The sequence below is a fragment of the Phacochoerus africanus genome, chromosome 16 (assembly GCF_016906955.1).
Source record: "Phacochoerus africanus isolate WHEZ1 chromosome 16, ROS_Pafr_v1, whole genome shotgun sequence".
In the NCBI taxonomy this organism is placed as follows: Eukaryota; Metazoa; Chordata; class Mammalia; order Artiodactyla; family Suidae; genus Phacochoerus; species Phacochoerus africanus.
Window position 1 is genome coordinate 48975661 of NC_062559.1, and position 21903 is coordinate 48997563.

The 21903-nt window shown below is 54.6% G+C and overlaps 1 protein-coding gene across 4 annotated transcripts in view; it reads left to right on the forward strand.

The window, feature by feature from the left end:
* TNS3 (tensin 3) overlaps window positions 1–21903 on the forward strand; it is a 229719-nt gene that overhangs the window by 60721 nt on the left and 147095 nt on the right. For all 4 annotated transcript variants that reach the window (XM_047763136.1, XM_047763141.1, XM_047763140.1 and 1 more), the window contains one exon: window positions 17125–17163. Coding sequence is in view for 1 of the 4 variants with exons in the window: in XM_047763134.1 (XP_047619090.1) it covers window positions 17125–17163 (39 nt within the window). In the remaining 3 variants the exon portion in view is untranslated. The remainder of the gene's footprint in view (window positions 1–17124; window positions 17164–21903) is intronic.

A 21903-nucleotide genomic window follows, 5' to 3' on the forward strand; every position in this document is an offset into this window, starting at 1 on the left:
TGTGGCTGTGGGTCCCCTCTGTGCTGGGAACAACCCCCCTTCCCCAGCATGTTCGCGTGTGGTGAACCCTGCTGCCATCGTCACTGTGCTGCCACCAGGGCCACCATCAGGGAGGCTCCAGACCTGGCTCAGGATGTCCCCTTGGTAGAGCGGGTGACGTGGAAGAAGAGAGCCACCCTGCAGAAAAGGGGCTCAGGAAGGGACGTGGAGCCGTGAGCTAGGGCCCAGCTCTGACTCGACCCCTAGTCTGGGAACCTCCATATGCCATGGGTGTGGCCCTAAAAAAATTAAAAAAGACACTTGCAAAAAATCTGACTTCAGTGGCTTAGGTGGATGCACAGGCACCGGTTCGATTCCCGGCCCAGCACAGCAGGCTAAAGGATCCAGCAAAGCTGCAGTTGCGGCATAGGTCACAGCTGTGGCTCAGATTCAGTCCTGGCCTGGGAACTTCCATAGGCTGTGGGTGCAGCCATAAAATTAAAAAAAGAAAAGAAAAGAAATATGGTGGCAGACGGGGATCCAGCAGGGTGGTTTGGGGGCGACGTGAGGTGGCACAGCTCCACGTCTGGCCAGGGATGGCCTGGATTGTCTGCTAACGGTGCCCGGAAGTCGCGGAAACCAGCTTCGCTCTTGAAGGGTGATCAGCAATGTGCTGAGCCTTTGCTTTTCTGTCTTTGATGTCACAGCCTCTCTGGGGGCTTCCTGTCCTTGCTCCAGCCTTACAGGTGGCCCTGGGACTTTAAGAGTCACACGGCCTGCCTGCTCAGTCAGTGTTTACACGTCTCTCCCCGCCTCCTCGCATTCCCTGCGCTAATGGAGGAGGCGGTTAATTTTTAAGCTGCTCAATTCAACAACTGTTTCCAGGTTTGCTGTTGGCCAGGCTGTAACCAGATGTAGCTCGCTGACCACAGGTCTGCGGAGGCCTGCCACCTGCCCAGGACCCACGGGGAGGCCAGGCCAGTTTGAGGAGTCCATTTATCCACCTCTGTTAGACAGACCTGGGCCTGTGTTTTAACGTCTGGCTGTTGATTTTTTGTGTTTTGCTTTTTAGGGCCACACCCGTCGCATATGGAGGTTCCCAGGCTAGGGCTCGAATCGGAGCTACAGATGTCGGCCTACGCTACAGCCACAGCCAGGCAGGATCCGAGCTGCGTCTGCAACCTACACCATAGCTCACGGCAATGCCAGATCCTTCGTCCACTGAGTGAGGCCAGGGATTGAACCCGCAACCTCATGGTTCCTAGTTGCATTCCTTAACCACTGAGCCACGACTGGAACTCCTCCCCCATGCCTTTTAGTGGCCTGATAGCGCCCCCCTTTTTTCTTTTTTTTTTCTTTTTACAACCACACCTGCCGCACATGGAGGTTTCCAGGCTCGGTGTTGCATCGGAGCTGCAGCTGCCAGCCTATAGCATGGTCACAGCAATACTAGATCTGAGCCACATCTGTGACCTACACTGTAGCTTGTGACAATGCTGGATATTTAACCCACTGAGTGAGGCCAGGGATCGAAACGGCCTCCTCACAGAGACAGTGTCAGGTTCTTAACCCACTGAGCCACAGTAGGAACTCTTTTTTTTTTAAACTGCTAAATCGTATGCCATTGTCTGGATGTATGATTTATTTATTCATTCACCCGCACCCCACCCCCGAAGGACATCTCGTTGCTTTCCTATCTTGGTTTTTATTTTTGCAAGTTATCACTCGAGTCAAAAGAGCCATGAAGAATTGTGAAGTTCAGCTCTTCTTCTGGGTATTTTTATTCCTTTTCCTGTAAGTTCCCCTTCCTGGTAGACCATTTTTTTTCCTGACTCATTATAATTAGAAGAAAATCACTTTAGGGAGTTCCCGTCGTGGCTTAGCGCTAATGAACCAGGCTAGTATCCATAAGGACACGGGTTCGATCCCTGGCCTTGCTCGGTGGGTTAAGGATCTGGCGTTGCCATGAGTTGTGTTGTAGGTCGCAGATGCCAGTTGGATCTGGGGTGGCTGTGGCTGTGGCGTAGGCCAGTGGCTACAGTGCTGTCTGGACCCCTAGCCTGGGGAGTTCCACAGGCCACAAGTGTGGCCCTAAAAAAAAAAAAAAAGAAGAAAGTCACGTTGCTACAGGTATATTCATGGCTGTGGCTGTCGTCCCACTGAAACTGTTACTCTGAGGCCTAGGGTTTGGGGAACAGCCCCACATGTGAATTCCTACCAGCGAAGCCATGGCACGGGCTCTGGGTCGGCTCCTGCAGTCGGCAAGCCATGTGCAGCTGCACTAGCAAAGTGCTATTTTGTATAAGCAGGGCCATTTCCTTTGTACAGGAAGGAATTCATGTTTTTCAACCCTAAATAATCTGGGCCAAGCAGGGGCCTCCGTTGTGGGGTCTTGGAACTGTCTGGGACCTGAAGGTGGCCAGCAGGATGGAGCGACTGCGAACGGGAGAAGTTCATCCCCTGAGCAACACTGCCGGGGGTAGTTCTGGCACCTTCTTCTGCTGGCACTTCAGACCCTGCTGGGCACTGGACGGGCCTGCAGGCACCGCCTTCACCATTTTACACAAGAGGAAACAGGCATGTGGCCGGGTGACAGGACCAAGTGGCTGCGATGTTGACAGTGTCATTCCATCGTGGCTGATTTGCTCTGGAATATGGCCCAGGGTTAAGCTCCGTTTATGTGGGATTCACTAGCCCTGCCCCCAAAAAGCTCAGAAGGGAATTAATCTTCTTTTGAAATATACGTGTTTTAAATAAATCACGTCCTTTCCACATTCTGTTTTCAGTACGTCATCATTTTTCATTCGACATTGTGTTGTGGCTGATGTGGCAGCTTCCACAGGCACCTAGTGAAACTGCTCTTACCCGCTGGCTGCTCCATTAGGCTAGTTACCTGGTTAGCAGGAGGAGAGCCCGGGCTGCTGCCTGTCCAGCTGCACTCTGTTACCTGTCTGTCTGTCTGTCTTCTATCTATCTATCTGTCATCTATCTATCTCTCCACTTATTTCGGCCACACCTGCAGCATGTGGAAGTTCCTGGGCCAGAGATCGAACCTGCGCCACAGTTGTCCACCTGCGCCACAGCAGTGACAATGCCGGATCCTTAACATGCTAAGCTGCCAGGAAACTCTGCAGCTGTTATTTAGACTAGACAGTGGAGGTGCCCTGGGCACCTACTTTTGAGCCACATCCTTCTCACTCCAGCCTGACTCCCCTGGAGCCATGCCCCTTGGGGGGGGGGAATCCACCGGGGCCAGTTGTCACAGATTCCTGGCTGGAGATGTCGTCTGTGAGGGGAGGGCGCCTGAACTGAGCCCTGCTCAAGCTTCTCAGAAGACCTTTTGACATTCTGGGAGCACATGTTTTTGTGACTTCGTCAGCAGCGAGGCTCCGTGCTCTTGGGGCGGACTTGGTGGTTGATCAATCCCGTGACCGCGGGTGCTGGGATGTGCAGGTCGGTTGCCCCTGCCTGCAGTCCCAGCTGACCTGACTCAGCACCTCAAAACCCTGTTCCAACAGGGTTTTAGTTTTGTCAGCTTTGTTTTAATGAATAATGCAATTGTTGGAATATATGGGTAGTGTCTCAAGGTGACTTGTAAAGAGCTTCCGATAAATTTAAGTGTGTACGTTCTAGAAGATTCCTTCAAAAAAAAACCCTTCCTGCACCATCATCTTTGGCCCGTGCATCTTTGGTCCTTTATAGAGAGAGCACTGGGTGAGGCCTGTGTGACAAATGAGCCAGTGCCCTGTGTCCCCCACATCTGTAGGACTTGGGGGGACGGGAGGAATGGAACGGTAGCAGTGATGGTTTGAAGTATTTTTAGCAAATGGATTCGGGTTTATTATGGGGCCCCCCTGTTGTGTAAAGGGAACTTAGTTACCTGGGAGAGGATCAAACGTAATCAAGCAAGCCAGCTCCCCAAGGCCGAGGGCAGAGAGGGGACAGGTGTCCACCTGCAGGGCGTCTGGAGGGTAGTGCCATCTGACCCAGGCAGCCAGGCTCTGATGACAGTAAGGGCATTTGGGTCCACGAGGCCCCTTGATTCAAAGCAGACGGCACCCTGGTGATGACAGTGACAGATGTGTCCCGGCCCCGTCAGGCAGCAGGGCAGAGCCAGCTGTGGAAGGAACCTCATGCGGCCAGGAACACGGTGCCCAGGAGAGCGGCCCTGGGGCCAGGCTGCTGTGGGCACCTAGCACTCGAATGTCAACAAAAGCAAGAACAAGTGCTTGGTGAATCTTCTTTTCCTCTCTGCGTTCTCCAGTTCATGCCGCTCTTATAGGTGATTCTTTGCCTGCACCTGCCCTTATTTTCGGAGAACAGAAGTAGAAAATGGAAACTTCCATGTGTAGCTGTCAGGAGCAGCCCCTTGAGCCGTGGGACCCACTGGAGAAGGGGCTCCGGACCTGGTCGGGGTTCTGATGGCAGCTCCGTCAATGCAGGCCTCGTGTCCTCTATAAATGGGTAAAGCAGTGTATTCCGTTGGCCCTGGAACATTCTCTAGACGCCACAGCACATCCTCCGAGCTTCAGCATACGCTTGTCATGGCACCCTGGGATCCAGGTTCCAGGAACTTTTCTCTTGGTTTGGGGTGCGTTCCAGCTCTGGCCGGGACACCTCTCATTATCCAAGGTCACCCCTCTGTTGCTCTTTCCCTCCGTTGTCTCCCCAGCCCCACGTTCAGGCTGGTAGAGGTGACAGAAGCCTGCACTGACTTCATTGTCCCTGTCCCTGTGGGGGGCACATGCTGGTGGGCTTTGGGGACATGTGCTTCTGCAGGCCTTGTGCTCAAGGGCACTTGATGGCTTTGGACCCACTCCCACCTTGGCCTTGGACACCCCGTGCCTCCTGGCACCCCGCATCCTGCCTCTGAGCACGTGTGTCTGTGGCCAGCACCACCACCTGGGTGAGGACAGAGGGCCAGCGCTGGGGTCACTGGGTCACGCCTGCCTCCGGTGATGCCCAGTGAGCCTCTGGGAGTGTTTCACGGTGGCGGGGGTCGGGGGGTCTGTGTCAGCAGCTCCTCAGCTCTCACTTGAACCCGCTGGCCGTTATCCTCGGAGGAGAACAGTCCTAATCCACCTGCCGGTTTTATTTTCGTGGGGCTGCTTCTGGCGGAGAGTTTTCCTAAATAGAAAACCCATGGCTCCTTTGAGAGCAGGATGAAAATAATCAGCGAAGCATTTGAATCCCCACCCCCACATTTTAATCTGTAAAATTAAACTCCCGTTTCCCCCGTGCTTTGCTTTGTCTCTCGTAAAGCGGGTTATTTTGAGCAGGGATTCAGGAAGGGCCGGCCTCCTCCTTTCCTTCGAGCTCAGAAATAGCTCCTGGGATGGGTGCCCTCCGGGCGGATCCGGGTGCGGTTCATCTTTGTGTGTTTTAGGCGTTTTTGACTCTTACCTTCTCACCAGCCCCGTGTGTCTCCGCACCTTTCAGCTCCTAAGCCCCCTGCAACCCCCCACTCGGGAACTTTCGGAGCCGGTAGGCCTTCTGGTCTACCAGAGCTGAGCACCGGACTCTGGGCTCTCAGCCTCCCCTGCCTCTGCTTAGACTGTCTTTTTTTTTTTTTTAAATTATGTTTCACACTATTTTTTTATTCTGTCCTTCCTCCCTCTTTCTTTCTTCCTTTCTTTCTCTTTCTCTCTTTCTCCCCCCCTCCTCCTCCTTCCCTCTCTCCCTTCCTTCCTTCCCCTGCGGCATATGGAATTCCTGGGCCAGGGGTCGGATCCAGGCCACAGTTGTAACCTAAGCCACAGTTGCAGCAACACTGGATCCTTAACCCACTGTGCCGGGCTGGAGAATTGAACCTGCGTCCCAGCGCTCCCAAGATGCCGCTGATCCCCTTGCGCCACAGTGGGAACTCCCAGACGGTCTTTAGTGTAAACACACCATTGCTTCCTTGTGGAGGAGGGCTGAGAAGTCAGAAATTCGGATTCCAGAGTCTTTATCGAAACACTTGTCATTTTGGAGGCCGTCTTCTTTATTTTCAGCAAGTGCGCTGCGAGGGCCTTGCCTGGTGGTAGGAGGCCCCTGCAAAGCAGAGTGCTGCCTGGGGAGGACCTGGTTGCAGCAAAGGGGCAGCAGGAAGGCGCTCATGGGTGTTTGAGGGAGAACCTGGCAGGTGGGGCTGGTGGCCTGGGCAGATGGGGACGGGCTTGCCCCAGTTCTAGGCTTCTGTTTGGGACCCTGGGTGGAGAGTGACAGAATTGGCAGGATTTTGTAAATGTGGAGGAGGTTTAGGCTCGTCCGGTGAGCTCCCGTGGGCTTAGTGAAATATGATTATATGGACATTTACAGTGAGTGAGCTGACCCTTCTGGGCCTAATGCTAAATTTAAAACTTTTTCTGGAGTTCCTGTTGTGGCGCAGCGGAAGTGAATCCGACTAGGAACCATGAGGTTGCAGGTTGGATCCCTGGCCTCGCTCAGTGGGTTAAGGATCTTGCGTTGCTGTGGCTGTGGTGTAGGCTGGCAGCTGCAGCTTTGATTAGAGCCCTAGCCTGGGAACCTCCATATGCCTCGGGTGCAGCCCTAAAAAAAGCAAAAAAATAAATTTTTTTTTTCTTCTAAGATTTGATAAAAATTTGATAGGAAAAGTTGTCCTTTTTCCCTTTCTTGCCAGCCTGTCCCTGGATCAAAGAACAGTTGGCGAAAACCAGACCAGCGCTGTATAATTCTTCAACACTGTTGCCAAAATATTTGGGGGGAGTTTCCTTGCTATCCCCCTTTGTGTATCATTTCCATCCTTAAAAATGGTGATTTTTTCCTGTTTGTGCCTTTTCTCCCTTCCTTTTGTAACAAGAAGGAAGGGGTTAAAAAGCCATGGGGATGCTGTCGCATCACATTGTCACATCACTTCTAAGCTCTTCTCTTAAAAAAAAGCAGAAGCACGGACTTCATTTGTCCTGAATTTTTGGTGCATCTCTTGGTTCTGTTTCTCCTGGCTCCACCCACCTTGTACACAGGGTTGGTGTTCTTTGGGGGCGGGGGGTGTCCTTCTCCCTGTGTCCCTGCAGGCTATGCAGCTGTCCATGTTAGGTGTCAGAGGGGAGGGGCTGGGTGGGTGGAGAGGGGGGAGGGAGGGAAGAGGATGGGTGGGTGGAGAGTGGAGGGCGAGGGGAGGGACTTGGTGGGTGGAGGGGTCTTGGTTGGGGACAGAGCACATCATATTTGTGGGTCTCCTGAAGGAGGCGCCTCTGGTCCAGCCTTGAAGTAGGCAGAATGGGAAGAGGGAGGTGGGTTTTCTTGGCAGAGGACGCAGCCTGAGGTGGCCCAGGGGGGCGAGATGATCCTGGGCCCCGGGGATGGAAAAAGGAGGTGCAGGGTCCAGTGCCCTGCGGGGTCCTCGAGCTCTGGGGAGGCTGGGGCGCCTCGTGCAGCCTGTACACCTTGGGGCCAGCATGCACCCTGGCCTGGGGCTGCTTCTACTTCAGGCGGCTGTGTGGTGGAAAGGCCCCTGCCCCTTTCTGGGGTGACAGGAACAGTCCCAGAGAAGGACACGTGTGGCCGTCCCTGTCCTGTGGAGCACTGATCCTTGCGGGCATGCCAGCCCGGGCCACAAAGGAGCGAGCCGGGGCAGCGTCACGTCCCTGACCCTGGGCTGGGCATCCTTGAGAAGGTTCTGGCACAGGTGCTTGGGTCCCATCCAGTCGTCCCCATGTGCCGTCTCATCAGCCAGGATTTCAACCTTTATCTTGGGCATATGAATAAACCAGAGCAAAACGTGGCCCTTCACTCGCTAACCCCACCGGTTGACTTGTTTTCTGCGTTAGCTGCCAGGCGTGCCATTCAAACAGATCCTTCCTGGGAGCACGTGGAATCCCGGGGGGCTCTGGATGTCCTGCAGTCGTGGGCACCTGGGATCAGCAGCCTGTCGTGGTGACCAGGGCGCCAGGGAGATGGCCTCTTACTCTCCTATTGATGTGATTACAGAGCCCGCCCTGCGTCGGCAGGAAGTACAGTCTGTGCGCTGCTCTGTGATGTCTTGTGTCAGGAGAGACGGCGGGGCTCTCCCAGCGCCACGTGACGGTCGTAACTCACTCTTCTGTCCTCCGGGAGGGTCGCAGGTCCCCCCCGTCCCCCCCGCCCAGCAATCTGATAGTATGTATATTCCATAGTCACTCTATCAAAGCCTTTCGTGGTCTCTCCAGGTTCGCAGCCCACGGCGAGGTGATAGGAGCCCCATTTCACAGCCGAGGCGGGTTGAGTTGGGAGAGCCAGGCCACGCTGGGTAGATCAGGCTGTCTAGGAGAGGGCAGGGGACACTGGGGGATTTAATGTCAGTCTCTGAGACAGAGTCCTGAGCTTTTACCCTTCTATCCAGCTGACTCATGCACTTGAAACGAAGTGTATGTTAGGTTTCTAGATGAATGTTTGTTTAAAATTGAAGCATGCCTTCGGAAAGGTCACCTCTCATAAATGTCCAGCCTGGTGAGTTTTGACGGTGGACGCCCTCTGTGTAATCACATCCCAGGCAGGGAGATGGAGCATGCCTGGCGCCCTGCAGCCCTTTTGTGCTGCTGTGGACCCCCGCCTGCTTGCTCCTGGCTTGGGTTTGCTGTCTTTTGCACTTGAAGCCGGTGGACTCCCAGACAATGCATACTCTCCCGTTTTCCTTGTTCCACCATCGGCTTCTAAGCACCTTCAGTCACCTCATGGTACACCTGATGCTCTTTTTTCTCTTCCTTTTATGGCTGCACCTGGGGCATATGGACGTTCCCAGGCTAGGGGTCACATCAGAGCTGCAGGTGCCAGCCTGCACCACAGCCACGGCAGCACTGACTCTGAGCTGCTTCTGGGACCTATGCCTCGGCTTAGGGCAACGCCCGATCCTTACCTCACGGAGCGAGGCCAGGGATGGAACCTGCATCCGCACGGTGTCGGGTTCTTATCCCCTTGAGCCACAGCAGGAACTCCCACTCTGTGCTCTTTAAGGTGCCAATTGAGAGCTGCCTTCCTCCACTCCCCGTGTCTGTGGGGACACAGGGAAGGAAGGTGCCCCTCGCCACGCATGGAGTTTCTGCGTCTCCGGGCGTAGTAGCCCTTGCTCACCTCCCTGCCCTTGGTCTTTGTTCCCTCCTCGAGGGGGTGTGACAGAATCACCTCAAGACCCACGTGATGCCCCCACTTTTGAGGATCCAGCTGCAGTGGAAACAGGGTGCAGGCATTACAGTCGCAGTAACCGGTGCTCCCCTGTAATTAATTGAAATAGAAACTCTTTGCCAACGCGGGTCTGTTGATTATTCTTAATTACCAATCCCTTGTGATGCCTTTCCAGCCCGATCCTGACATGGCCGGTGAGGAATGCTTCTGAACTGGAGCCCTGGTTTCTTCTCATGGCACTGGATCCAGTCGTTTTGGTTAAGCCATGATCCTTGGTGTTGTAAATGATCAGAAAAATAAGACAGTTTCTGAAAGATTTCTGAAGCCTCATTTTTAAAATATTTCTGCCATTCGCTTGGATTGATGAGTTTTTTCCTTCCGGTTCTGTAGCAAAAGCCATTAGCATCTTATCAGTCATGGGATGTCATCTTTTTTTTTTTTTTTCCCCTCGATTTTCAAAAAGATAAGACCCAGGAATCTGGTAAGGGCCCGCCCCAGAGGGCACGCTCTTTGCTGGCTGATGGTTAACTTTACGGGAAACTAGATTGAAATGATTCCAGTGACTTTCCTGCTCTCTCTTCCGCTCCTCGGAAGGCTTCACCGCGTTTGTAGGGCAGCGTGTTCTCATGGGGATTAGACAGGCTACACGGGGCTTTAACGCTCAGTGGGAGAACAGCTTCCCGAGGAATGTGAACCTCATTAGGGAGTCCAGGGTCATGCCTGATAAAGTCAAGGAGAAGCTCTTGAAGGAAGCAAATATATTAACAAAGTCTCGAAGGTCGGCATTTGGGGCAGCCGTCCCTTCTCGTGGCTTCTGTCATTCTCTGGAGGGTGATGCTGAATGTTGGGCTGGAGCCTCTCCAGCCCAGAGGAATGACTGGCCACGGCCCACGGCCCAGCCCCGGGGCCCTGCTTGGAGGACCCTGCCCCCGCCCGCCTTGGGAGGACGTCCTGTGTTGGTCTTTGTTCCGCACTGGCCCGAGCAGGCCTCCGATGGTCAGTGCCAGGCTGAAGTGCCCTCTTCCCCATATGCATAGGGAGGAGCATCGTCCCCCAGGACCTCAGAATGTGTGCTGATTTGGAAATAGGGTCTTTTTTTTTTTTTTTGTCTTTTTGCCATTTCTTGGGCCGCTCCCGCGGCATGTGGAGGTTCCCAGGCTAGGGGTCGAATCGGAGCTGTGGCCTACACCAGAGCCACAGCAACGTGGGATTCGAGCCGTGTCTGCAACCTACACCACAGCTCACGGCAACACCGGATCCTTAACCCACTGAGCAAGGGCAGGGACCGAACCCACAACCTCATGATTCCTAGTCAGATTCGTTAACCACTGCGCCACGACGGGAACTCCGGAAATAGGGTCTTTAAAGAGAGGCTGGAGGTAACATGAGGTCATACGGATGGCGCCGTAACCCCATATGCCTGGTGTCCTTACAAGAAAAGATCAGGAGATAGACACCCAGAGGGACCTCTCCTCTCTGCACATCAAGGAGAGAGGGCTCAGGAGAAGCCAGCCCTGGCTGACACTCCGTCTCCGACCTCCAGCCTCCAGGACGGTGAGAGGTAGGGCTGTTGAAGCTGTCCAGGCCGTGGTGTTGGTTACGGCGGCCCGAGCTGCCCAAGAGATGGCATTTTAGCAGACGTGCCCCTCTTAGAATATAAGCACTGGGGGAGAGCGGGCTTTCCTCTTTTCATTATTCTACCCACCCACCCCCCATTTATAATAAATGCTAGTAATGCTAATAGAAATAATTGGACTTTTTTCTCAAGTATCTGTGATGGATGCTGAAAACGCCTTATTGCTTTTCTGATCAGTAATGTACAGTGCCAGAAGTAAAGCTATAAAATAATGAAAGATCAAGGCGATAAGAAAGATTCTGCTCCTTGGGGAAAGCCTCCTTCTGCTCGAGTGCTGCTCTGTGCAGAGATGAGGGAGGGGTCGCCCCCCGTTCCGGTGAGGTCCCTGTGGCCGGCAGATCCGCATCCATCTCTCCAGCTCCTGGTTCGGCCCATGAGATGGAGACGGCGGCCTGGGACTCAACAGGCTGACGTGGGAAAGTGCGCTGGTCTCGATCTCATCGTGCGTTTCCTTCATAATCACCTTTGCACTTGTGAGTTAGGTGTCCGGCGTTGTCACTGCAGTGGCCCGGGTCACTGCTGTGGTGTGGGGGTTTGATCCCTAGCCCTGGAATTTCCACATGCCGCAGGCACAGCACCGGCCCCCTCAAAAAGAAGAATTGCAAAGATAAAACAAAGTGAAACGTTACTCCCAAATTTGCACATCCTCTGTTAGAATTCAAATTACGGTGCTGAAGTGGTTTTATTTAATGATGCTCTGTGTGCTTTTTTACTTGGTATAACTCTGCTGACTGCCTTCAAACCTGCTGCCAGGCCAGTTGGCTCACCTGCCAGGTTTGCCCATTTTGTACCAACGTGATGGCAGATGGAGTTACTTTTGGTGCCTGTGTGTCGCTATTTAGTGCATTTTGAGACTTGTTGGCTGTTGCTGTTGCGGTGACCCATCCTTCCAAGGTCCTGGTGTGAGTTGGATCTGCTCAGGCCAGCTGGATGCCCAGCTGGGGGCTCACCTGTGGGTGGAGTTACCTGGGAAACAAATGGGAAAAAATGGCAGGAGGAGAGACCAAGCTGGGGGCTCTCGCAGCCAAACGGGAGGTACGTGCCGTGCGCTCCAGGGCACTGAGGTCCGCGGGCATCTGTGAAGCTCCGCCAGGAGACTCAGCGCACTTGGGATTCCTGGCAGTTGAGAAGAAGTTGTCCTCTGATTTACCTCTTCTCTGAGCCCACGGTGACACGCAGGGTGCCAGTGACGCATGTGCGCTTTTGGGGATGCTGGTGGGAAGATGTCAAGCTTTGTCCAAGGTAAAATTTAATAAGAACCATTGACAACAAAGCCGAATGCCTTGTTTCTTGGCACTGATGAGAAGGAAGACAAACCTCTCTAAGGCACGTGTCAATCTGACCTTTAGTCTCCCTCTAGCATTGACCTCCAGAATCAGCCGAGGTGCCTGTCACTCCTCCTGGAGAAAGGGTCTCTCAGAGCCGGAGTCAGCCCTGGGGAACCACAGCCCTGGTTCCCCCTGGGAAGTGAAGTGCAGGGCTGGGTGTGTGTGCATGTGTGTGCACATGTGCTCGTGCAAGTGCTTCAAACACATGCATGGAGTTCTCTGGTGGCCTAGCAGCTAAGAGGATCTGGTATTGTCACTGCTGTGGCATGGGTTCCATCCCTGGCCCAGGCATATCTGCATGATGTGGGCACAACCAAAAAAAAAAAAAAAAAAAGGCAAACAACCCCCCTGCCTTGCACACTTAGATGCAGACACACTGACACACTTAATCTCATGCTGTCATTCACCCCCATACACTCATTCACACACTTTCACACTCACGCTCTCTCACACCTTCCTTCACTCCCCATGCTCACCTTCACCCTCATACACCCTCACACACTCACACTCGCCCGCACTCCCACCCCCCCAGGGTCACAGTCACTGTGCAGGGCCTCCCTTCTCCACCCCCACCCCATCTCCCTCACCTGCTCACCTGCCGGCTTTGGGACAGGTTGCTGATACCAGCGGGCAGCAGGCGCCACTAGCCAGGTGTGGCGGGCCAGCCCTGTTTGTTTATGGTCGTCCTTGGTAACGGTGGCTCAGCCCCACATGGAGCCGCCACCTGGCCATTCACTGCAGGCCTCTGGGGCCTCGCCGGGGCTTCCTTAGTCAAGGAGTGCTGGCCCTGCCTCCTGCCTTGTCCCTCCCACACCCTCTGTCACCCTGACTCCCAGGCTTCTTCTGGCGAGAAAGGGGAGCCATTCGTATCACAAGAGGAATGTGGACCCAGGAATTTGGACCCAGGGATCGCGTCCCCACCCTGTAAGGATCCGCCCATGTGGCCCAGCCTCCTTGGGACTCAGCGCCCTGACCGGATGCTCAGCAGCTTCCTGGGCTGTGCAGCCGGTGAGAAGGACCTGCAGGTGCCCTGGCCTTGTTGTGACTGTTATCTTCCTGCTGCCACTTGATCGGGCCACCTCCAAAAGAGGAAGGGGGCTTGGCGAGGAAGGCACTGCTCGGACCCCCCCGCCCCCCGGCGCACTGGCCATGCCCTCGGGGGTCAGTGGGAGGCACACAGGCAGGACAGTGTTGGGGAGCAGAGCAGCGTCGGGACCCTCCTGCAGTCCCAGGGTGCGTCCTGGCTGCCCGCTCTGCTTTCAGCTCCATCAGTGACATGAGACGGGCCCCGCAGAGGCCGACTGCTCAAGAAGCCTCTGCTCCTTCTATGCTGAGCATGGCTGAGGCTCCCCAGAAATGACCCAGTGTCACGGTATTTCCTTTTGTCAAATGACAGCAGCAGAGACCCAGCCAGCCCCGAGAGGCGTGTGATCAGAGGTTGCCCTGGAGACGGGGACCGAAAGCAGGTGAGCGACGCCATGACAGCCCACCTGAACCTGGGGTGGCCGCCCTCGGCATGGTCCCCTGGTGGCTCCATTCTGAGGATGTGCTGCTCTGGAGAGACACGCAGGCAGCGCCTGAAGGTCAGGGGCAGGTGGAGAGGCTGCAGCTGTGTGGACTCCAGCACTGGACGCAGCCTGTCCAGAGAAGCCGTGCACGTCTGTCTCCGGTCAGGCTGCAGAGCCAGGGCGGGGGGACACCCGAGGCTCCAGGAAATGCAACCAAGGCGCCAACTGCCTGCCACTCACATCGCTGATGCCCTGCAGGGTGGTCCACATGAGAGCGTCCGGACCACCGATTGCTCCATGCTCTGCCAGACCGTGCTCCCTGCCTTTCTCTAACGTGATGTGCAAATCGCATCTGTCCTCACGTCATTTCCATGCTGGAATGTCACACTGAAGGAAGAGGAGTCCGTGTGTCCCCTTGCTGATGGGCTTTACGAAGCTGGGTGTTTGTAGTTCTTGATGGAAACTTTGCTTTTCTCTGCACAGACACGTGGCTTCTCTCCCGCCCCCCAGACCACCCCTCTTCTCGGAGTTGGTTCTTCTTGTGCATTTCCATGTGCAAATCCCTTCTAACGCGAGGTCCTTCCTCAGACATTGGCTGTCTGCTTTTCACCCCAGGGCATGTAAAGACAGACAGTAGGGCTTGTCGTCGATTGTCTGGTCGAGAGGTTCATTTCTGGCAGGGATGCGGTCCTGGAAATGCAGAATTGATGTTTGCCATTTGCTGCCCTGACCCCAGGATCCCGCTCACCTCACCCCACGCCCGGCTCCCTTTCTCGTGACGTTTATGCAGTTGGTGTTCGAGAATGGCTCCTCCCGGAGGGCTTGTCTGTTTTGTTAACTGATGTGTCCAAAAAGGACAGTGACAGTGAGTGCCTGGCAGGAGAGGATGCACAATACAAATGACACGATCGGGGTGCAGACTGCATAGCTTGTTGTGACATCAGCAGTAGATGGGGCTTGCGGTACAGCCAGGGAAGGTGGGATTTGGGGGCCCGCAGAGCAGGGAGCCCTCTCCTCTTTTCTGGAGGACACTCTGGGGCCAGACTGGGTGATGGTATCACTAGTCCCCGGGTGGCCTCAGCACTGTCTACTTAGTGGCTGCTGTTTTTAAAACTCAAGTTCTGGGAGTTTCCCTTGTAGCTCAGTGGTAACGAACCCGACTAGTATCCGTGAGGATGCAGGTTTGATCCCTTGATCAGTGGATTAAAGATCCAGTGTTGCCGTGAGCTGTGGTTTAGGTTCCAGACTCGGCTCGGATCCTGCGTTTCTGTGGCTGTGGCGTTGGCCGGCAGCTGCAGCTCCAATTCCACCCCTAGCCTGGGATCTTCTATATGCTGCAGGTGCGGCCATAAAAAGAAAACAAACAAACAAAACAGCGTCAAGTTTCTGATAATGCACAGGGCTTTTGCCTTCATTCTCTTGACAGACACATCTTCCAGACAGTGAATTAAAAGTAATTAATATGCTTTACTTTTTGGGCCAGTTTTAGATTTGCAGAAAAGTTGGGTAGTACAGAGTTAACCTATGCTCACTTTCCTGCCGTGTCTGTCCCCCATTGTTACCTTGTGTTGGTGTGGTGCGTGTGACATTACTGACCAAACTCCGTCATTTACATGGTGTTATACATTCTAGGGCTGGAACACATGTACAACGATGTGTATCTCTCATTATAGTAGCACAGCGAACAGTTTTCCTGCCCTAAAAATTCTCTGTGCCCCACCTGTTCATCCATCCCCCAACCCCTGGCACCCACAAATCTTTGTACGGTCCCCATAGCTTTGCCTTTCCCAGAATGTCGCAAAGCTGGAATCTTTACAGTATGTGTAGCCTTTTCAGATTGGCGTCTTTCATTCAGTGATATGCATTTAAGGTTCTTCCATATCTTTTCATGGCTTGATAGCTTATTTCTTTTTATTGCTGAATAGTATCACGTGGAATAATGATTTTTCAAAGGTAGGAGCTTCAGTGGCTTGCACACGTCCCAGCAGCGTGTCAGACATCTAGTGGAGCACTAGGACACGAGCCTGCACCAAGCAAGGACCGTGCACGGGATGAAATTAATCACTTTGAGCATGGGGACTTCCTGTCGGACTGCCAGCACCATCCTGTAAGCCTCTGCACGTAGCTCCCTATATGTTCAAAGAAGGTTCCTCCTTCCCAGGGATTTTCAGTGTAGAGTAAAGCAACTCTTAGCTCAGCAGTTCTGGACAGTGAGAGGGGCTGCTAAGGGTGTGGGAAGGGGGCCGCTGGGTAGAGGGGAGGAAGGGGGTGTCAGGAGAGAAGGGCCCCTGCTCCAGACGAGAGCATGAGTCAGAATCCTGGTGGAGTACTAATATGTCTCAGACAGATGAATGACTGTGTATCATATTCCTTGAGGAACTTTGTTAAGATAAGCGCGAGAACTATAAATAGTTGCTATGGCAAGAGCCAAGGTCACACTGCCGCCCACTCCAACCCACAAGGACAGTGCGTCAGATCCCTGGGATTTCTCTTGCCGTTGTACGTTTTTAGAAAACTCTTGAAGGATGGATGGGGACATCAGGGGTCTGGGGGGAGGAGAGCCAGGAGGCAGCCCATGGGGGGGTGAATCCCACCTGCAGGTGCAGGATCCTGGCTTTCCAGAACCGCAGGAAGCAAGTCTGATCCTCTCACCTGCCCACAGCCCTTTCTGCTCCGGGAGGGTGCCCTGTTCCCGACTGAGGCTCAGTGAAGGCGCCTGTTGTGAGCCCCACAAGCTCTCACTACCTGCAGTGCTCAGATGAGGAAACTGAGGTCCAGAGTGATGAGAGCCCGGGGTTGCGTGGCCAGTGAGTGGTGGAGCAGAAGTCCCATACAGGACAGACTCCAGAGCTGGAATCTTTATCTTCGTTGGGTCTGTCGTCCCAGGCGCCTGCAACTGTGTTCTTTCTCCGGGTCGCAGCTATGGCCCCGTCACTCTGGCTGCCGTGTGTGTCTGTCTTAGTGCACCCACATCTGCAGGGGCCCACCACGGGGGAGTCAAGGGACTCCATCACCGTCTCATGCACTCAGCTCCAGCCTAGAGTGAAGCGTCCACAGGGCATTGACACAGTCAGACTCTGACTTCTGTTCCAGTTGTGGCACGAGCTCTGGAAAAGTTGATCTGCTGTATAGAGAGTGCCAGCCCTGAGTGGGCTTGTGAGGTGTCGGGGCAGCTGGGTGCTCCCAGGCGGAGTGCCCACTCTCTCTCTCTCCTGGCCCCTGCTCCCCGTGCTACCTGGTGAGGAGGCGCTTGTGCTAGCTCAGAACATCCTAGCCTAGGAGTCCACTAGGTCTTCCAAATTAAAGATGAAGTCCTGTATTTGGGAGCCCTGGGCATTTCTCTTGGGGGGAGGCCCCCTGGTTTTCATGACATTCTCTGAAAAGGATCCAGACTTTATAAAAGCAAATAAAACCTGGACTCTGGTAACGCCATGTCTTTTTTGTCTTGAGATGCTGAAACTTTGTGAATGCAGTCAGAGACAGTGTCGGGCTTGGGGGCCTCGCCTGATGGTGATGCGGCATGTTTTTCCTGAGAGAACCCATCTGCTGATCTGTTTTTTTCACCCCTCAGGTCGTGAGTCCCCGCTGTGCGAAAGCCCACCTGGAGCAGGTAAGTCCTGCATTTCCTTGGCGTTGTTCCTACGGTGTCCCCTTGGGGAGTCTCCCAGCCCCTTTAGGATCCGCTCTGAGCTATAGCTTTTATCCACAGAGCTCAGCAGGGACCCTTCCACTAGGCATTCGCAGGCTTTTCTTAAGACATGCGAATCCCGCACTCCTTTGGAAGAGGCTTCTTTCAGATCAGTGTTGCCTTCAGGGATTCATTTCCCTCAGCCCATGTCCCCCTGCTGGGACACAAAGATGCCGCCCGTTTCCTTAGTGATAAAGTCCTGGGCAGAGTTCGGGGTGGCTGGCAGAACGCAGTGGCTTTGGAACAGGAAGCTCAGACAGGTGCCATCTTTCTATCCGATTGAAGGCAAACGCAGGGATAACACTTTCTTTTGGCAAATATTAATCGTTGCCTGCTTTGTCGATGGCAACATCCTGTGAGTGTCAAGGTGCTTCTGGGTGTTTTCTTTGCTGCCTGCTCCCCCTCCCTGGAGATGAGGGGGTTAAGCCTGGTGTCAATGACTTCAGAGCGGCCGCGGGACACCTGGCTCAGTGCGCTTCCCGGACAACAGGATGCCGACCGCTCTCTTCTCTTCGTGCAAACTGGAAGTGACTCACTGCGGGGGCGTGCGTGCCTTTCCCAGCCTCACCTGGGAGGGGAGGAAACAGGTGTGCCCGGAGCTTCCCCCAGGATATCTGCTAGGTGTGTCCTCTGTGCTTCCCCAACTGGACACGGCCCCGTGCCCTTGGCCCCGGCTTTGCCACACACCTGGTGGGGATTTCACCCACCTTCCTGCTTCTGGTGCCTCTGATGGCTGAGAGCCTGGCAGCCTGTAGCCCCAGGGCTGGTTCTTCCCGAGTAGCGCACACCCTCCAAGGGGCTCAGCTCTGTGCCTTGCAAGTGGCTTTCTTCCTAAAACTCCAGAGTGCTGCCTCAGGAGTTTTAGGAAGAATACACGGTAGGATGGGTGTGGGCAGCCCAGCCGGGCCCGGGCCCCTCCCCCTGGCTTTGGGGGGTGGGGTGGTATACGTGGACCTCTCAGTCCACTGGAGATTCGGTGCAGGGCTTTCACCTACTCAGTATCACTTCTCGGGGCAGAAAGCACAGAAATTGCCTTTTCTCTCCTGGCCCTACATTGGTCAAGAACCTTCTCGTACCATGGGCCGGCTATTTTGGATTGGCATGGAGGTACCTCCAGATAATAGCAACATTTTGGATGTCACCTTGGGAACCACCAGGCCTGTGTGGGTCCTGACCAGGCCGCCTGAGATCCTGGTCCTGTTTCTTTCTTTGTTCCATTCACTGAGTACCTGCTCTGTCTTAGATACATTTGCCCGGAAAGTCACCTGGGCTCACCCACCTGAGACAGGAAGGATGAGGGGCTGAGAAAAGTGAAGTCACTTCCCAGGGCCCCAGACCCGGAGTGGCCATAGCCTCCACTCTTGGCTTCTTCTTTTTTTTTTTTCTTTTCTTTTCTTTTGTTAAAGCTTTATGGGCTCTTTTTCTTTTTTTCTTTTTACAGCTGCGCCCGTGGCAAAAGGAAGTTCCCAGGCTAGGGATCAATCAGAGCTGCAAGGCCAGGGATTGACCCCCACATCCTCAAGGACACTATGTCTGGTTCTTAACCCACCGAGCCACAATGGGAACTCCCAGTCTCGGCTTCTTTTGCTGCTGCTGGCTTCTAGAGATGAAACAGGTCAGTTGGCATTGCTTTCCTATTTTTTGACACTGCGTGTTGTAGAATCAAGGATAACTATGCAGGGAAAAACCCCTCTTTTTTTTTTTTTTTTTTTGAGGGCTGCACCTGCGGCACATGGAGGTTCCCAGGCTAGGGAATGGGAACTGCAGCTGAGGCCTACGCCACAGCCACAGCAACACCGAATCCAAGCCACATCTGTGACCTATACCACAGCTCTCAGCAATGCCGGATCCTTCGGCCAAGGAAACTTCATGTGACCCTGCTGCCCTGACCCCTTGGCTGTTGGCTTTGCTACTCATTTTTCTGGGCCTTTTCTGGTAGCATATCCTCATTCTGTTTATGGAGTGAGGCCAGGGATTGAACCGGCATCTTCATGGATGCTTGTCGGATTCTTAACCTGCAGAGCCACCCCTCATGTTCTGAGAAGAAACTCATGGGGATGCAGTGCGACGGGTTCAGACCCCAGCTCGGTATTTCCCTCTCACCACGTCTCTGTGCGATGGGCCACAGTGGCCTTGCTCACGAATGGGGCGATGGCCAGAGGTTTGGATTTCAGGTGCCCTTTCACTAGGCCACCCCGCCCCTGATCCCAGCGCCACTTGAGCTGACATCTGCAGGGTCCATGGGCACCTGCCCCCTGCCCCCTTTCCCCCAGCTTCATCCTGTGTTCCTGGTGGTGGCGGGGATTCAGGCCTCCTGGGTTTGGGAGCAGGAGCCCGCTTCCTTGTCCAGCTGAAGCTGCGACGGTGGCCCTTGGTGTCAGGCCCTCTGACCCAGCTGCCCTCTTCTGTGCCCAGGACCCTTCTCTGCATGGCATTCGCCTGCTGTGCTGAGTGCAGGGAGCCCTTCCTGGAGGCTGCAGGAGAGCTGGCGCTCAGCTCGGGCTAACTCTGAGCCACCAGGGCTGCCTGAGTTCCTGGGGCAGCTCTGGTCTGGGGCATGACTATTTGGAAGCGTCCTTCACTGCCCTGGTTGGAGAGGAGAGGTTGGTGCCAGGCTGTGCCCACAGGACCTGGTGACCTCCCGTGACCCCTGCACCTCATGACGTCATGCTCTGCCGGGCGGAGGTTCCCTTGTGACCACCTGAAGTGTTTGGGACCCAGCAGCCAGGAAACTTCATGTGGCCCTCCTGCCCTGACCCCTTGGCTGTTGGCCTTGCTGCTCATCTTTCTGGGCCTTTTCTGGTAGCACATCCTCTTCCTGTTTATTGCCGTGGCTTAAAATGTGGCCATGGACGTTCCCATCGTGGCTCAGTGGGTTAAGAATCCGATGCAGTCTCTGAGGATTTGGGTTTGACCCCTGGTCTCAGTCAGTGGGTTAAGGGTCTGGTGTTGCCGCAGACTGCAGCGTAGGTCACAGATGCAGCTTGGATCCGGTGTTGCTGTGGCTGTGATGTAGGCTGGCAGCTGCAGCTCTGATTCTACCCCTAGCCTGGGAACCTTCATATGCTGCAGGTACAGCCCTGAAAAGAAAAAAAAAAAAAAAGGTGGGCACCAGGTTTGAGTGATACACTGACTGGAAATGACAGGCGGTGGGACTGAGAGAACGATCTGGAAGGCAGACCTCCCTCTGTAAATGTCAACTGAGCTGATGAAACCTGCAAACAAGGCTCCCAGTTTCCTGGAAGTCAGCGTGAGAGGGAAACCGCAGTATTGGCCTGTGCCTTATCAGCAATGAGGGAAAAAGCAAATCAGTGGAGAAAGTGCCATGTGGGAAGTTATGCCAGGTGTTGACTGTGGCCGGGGACAGGTCCTGCACGACAGCTGCATGGACATGCTCCCGCCCATGGCCAGGTCCAGATGAATTCTTCTTTTAGAGGGACGTCGGACACAAGCTTTGAAGTGCAGCCTTCTCAGAACCCTTGGCATCATGTGGCTGCGGCTGTTGGCACGGCATTTAGAAATAGATGCCTTACTGTCGCTCTGGGTTACACCTGCGAGACGTCCATGGCATGTCATCTCCTGGTTTGTGGAGTGGATGACTCGCTGGTTGTTGAGATAACTACGGTAATCTTTAGTGGTGGGAGAGGGGTCAGGCTCTTGGGGACTGGGTCATGCGCATCCTCTAGTTCTTTCCATAGGTGGACCTGCGTGCTCACGTGCATGTGGCACAGACTAAGACTAGAACAGTGAGTGGGGCTTGAGTCAGCTCGGGGTCCCACCCAGGCTGTAACCGTGAACTGAGACCTCCCACTTCTGGGGTCCACGGCCGTCTTCTGTAAAGTGGGGACGCCCCCCACCTCCTCGAGGGGTGCTCAGGTTGGGATGAAGTAACATAGGGAGATTCTGAGCCTTGGCTCTGGCACATGGAAAGTACACAGCGAGTGGGAAAAAGCCTCACACGTTGTTGGGTGAGTTCAAGGGGACAGCGCAGCCTTTGCTGTTTGCATTTTGGGTTTGCCCCTCCTCTTGCCATCTGGTGGGGAGAGAACCAATTTGATGGGTTCTGGAGCGTGCTCTCTGCTGTGGTGGGGGCGGGGTGGGGCTCAGGGACCTTGACCGCCACGTCTGGGACCTTGAATCTGGCAGCCCCTCGTTTGTCGACATAGAGGCGGTGGAGAGCCGATGGCAAAGAGCCTGTGGTCGGGATGCAGGTGTGTGTGTGGGTGTGTGTGTGTGTGTGTGTGTGTGTGATTTCCTCCAGCTGGTGGCTGGTGGCTTGATTGCAGGATCTCTTCACGACACGGGGCTCTGAACGTGGCCTGACAACTTTTTATTGACGTCCAAGGCAGCCAGTGTTGTTTGTTTTTCCATCTTATCTTTGCCTTTCCAATGCCGTCGGCCGCAGGAGACAATTTGTATCCGTGCCCCAGCGGAAACGCTTTCTCAGGGCTGGTGGAGGGTTTGTGGGGACACGGTGTGTCCACGTGCATGAACCGCCCTCACGGCCGCACCCTCGGGCGGGAGAGGCCAATTTGCGTCTGAGAAGTTCCTCCACTTCAGAGCCGCCGCCGTCCTTGAAAGGGGCCCCAGCTGCCACCTTCCGGGGGCCACGTGTGGGGGGCAGTCCAGGCAGTGCCTGACTCGGGACGCAGGTGCAGGCCC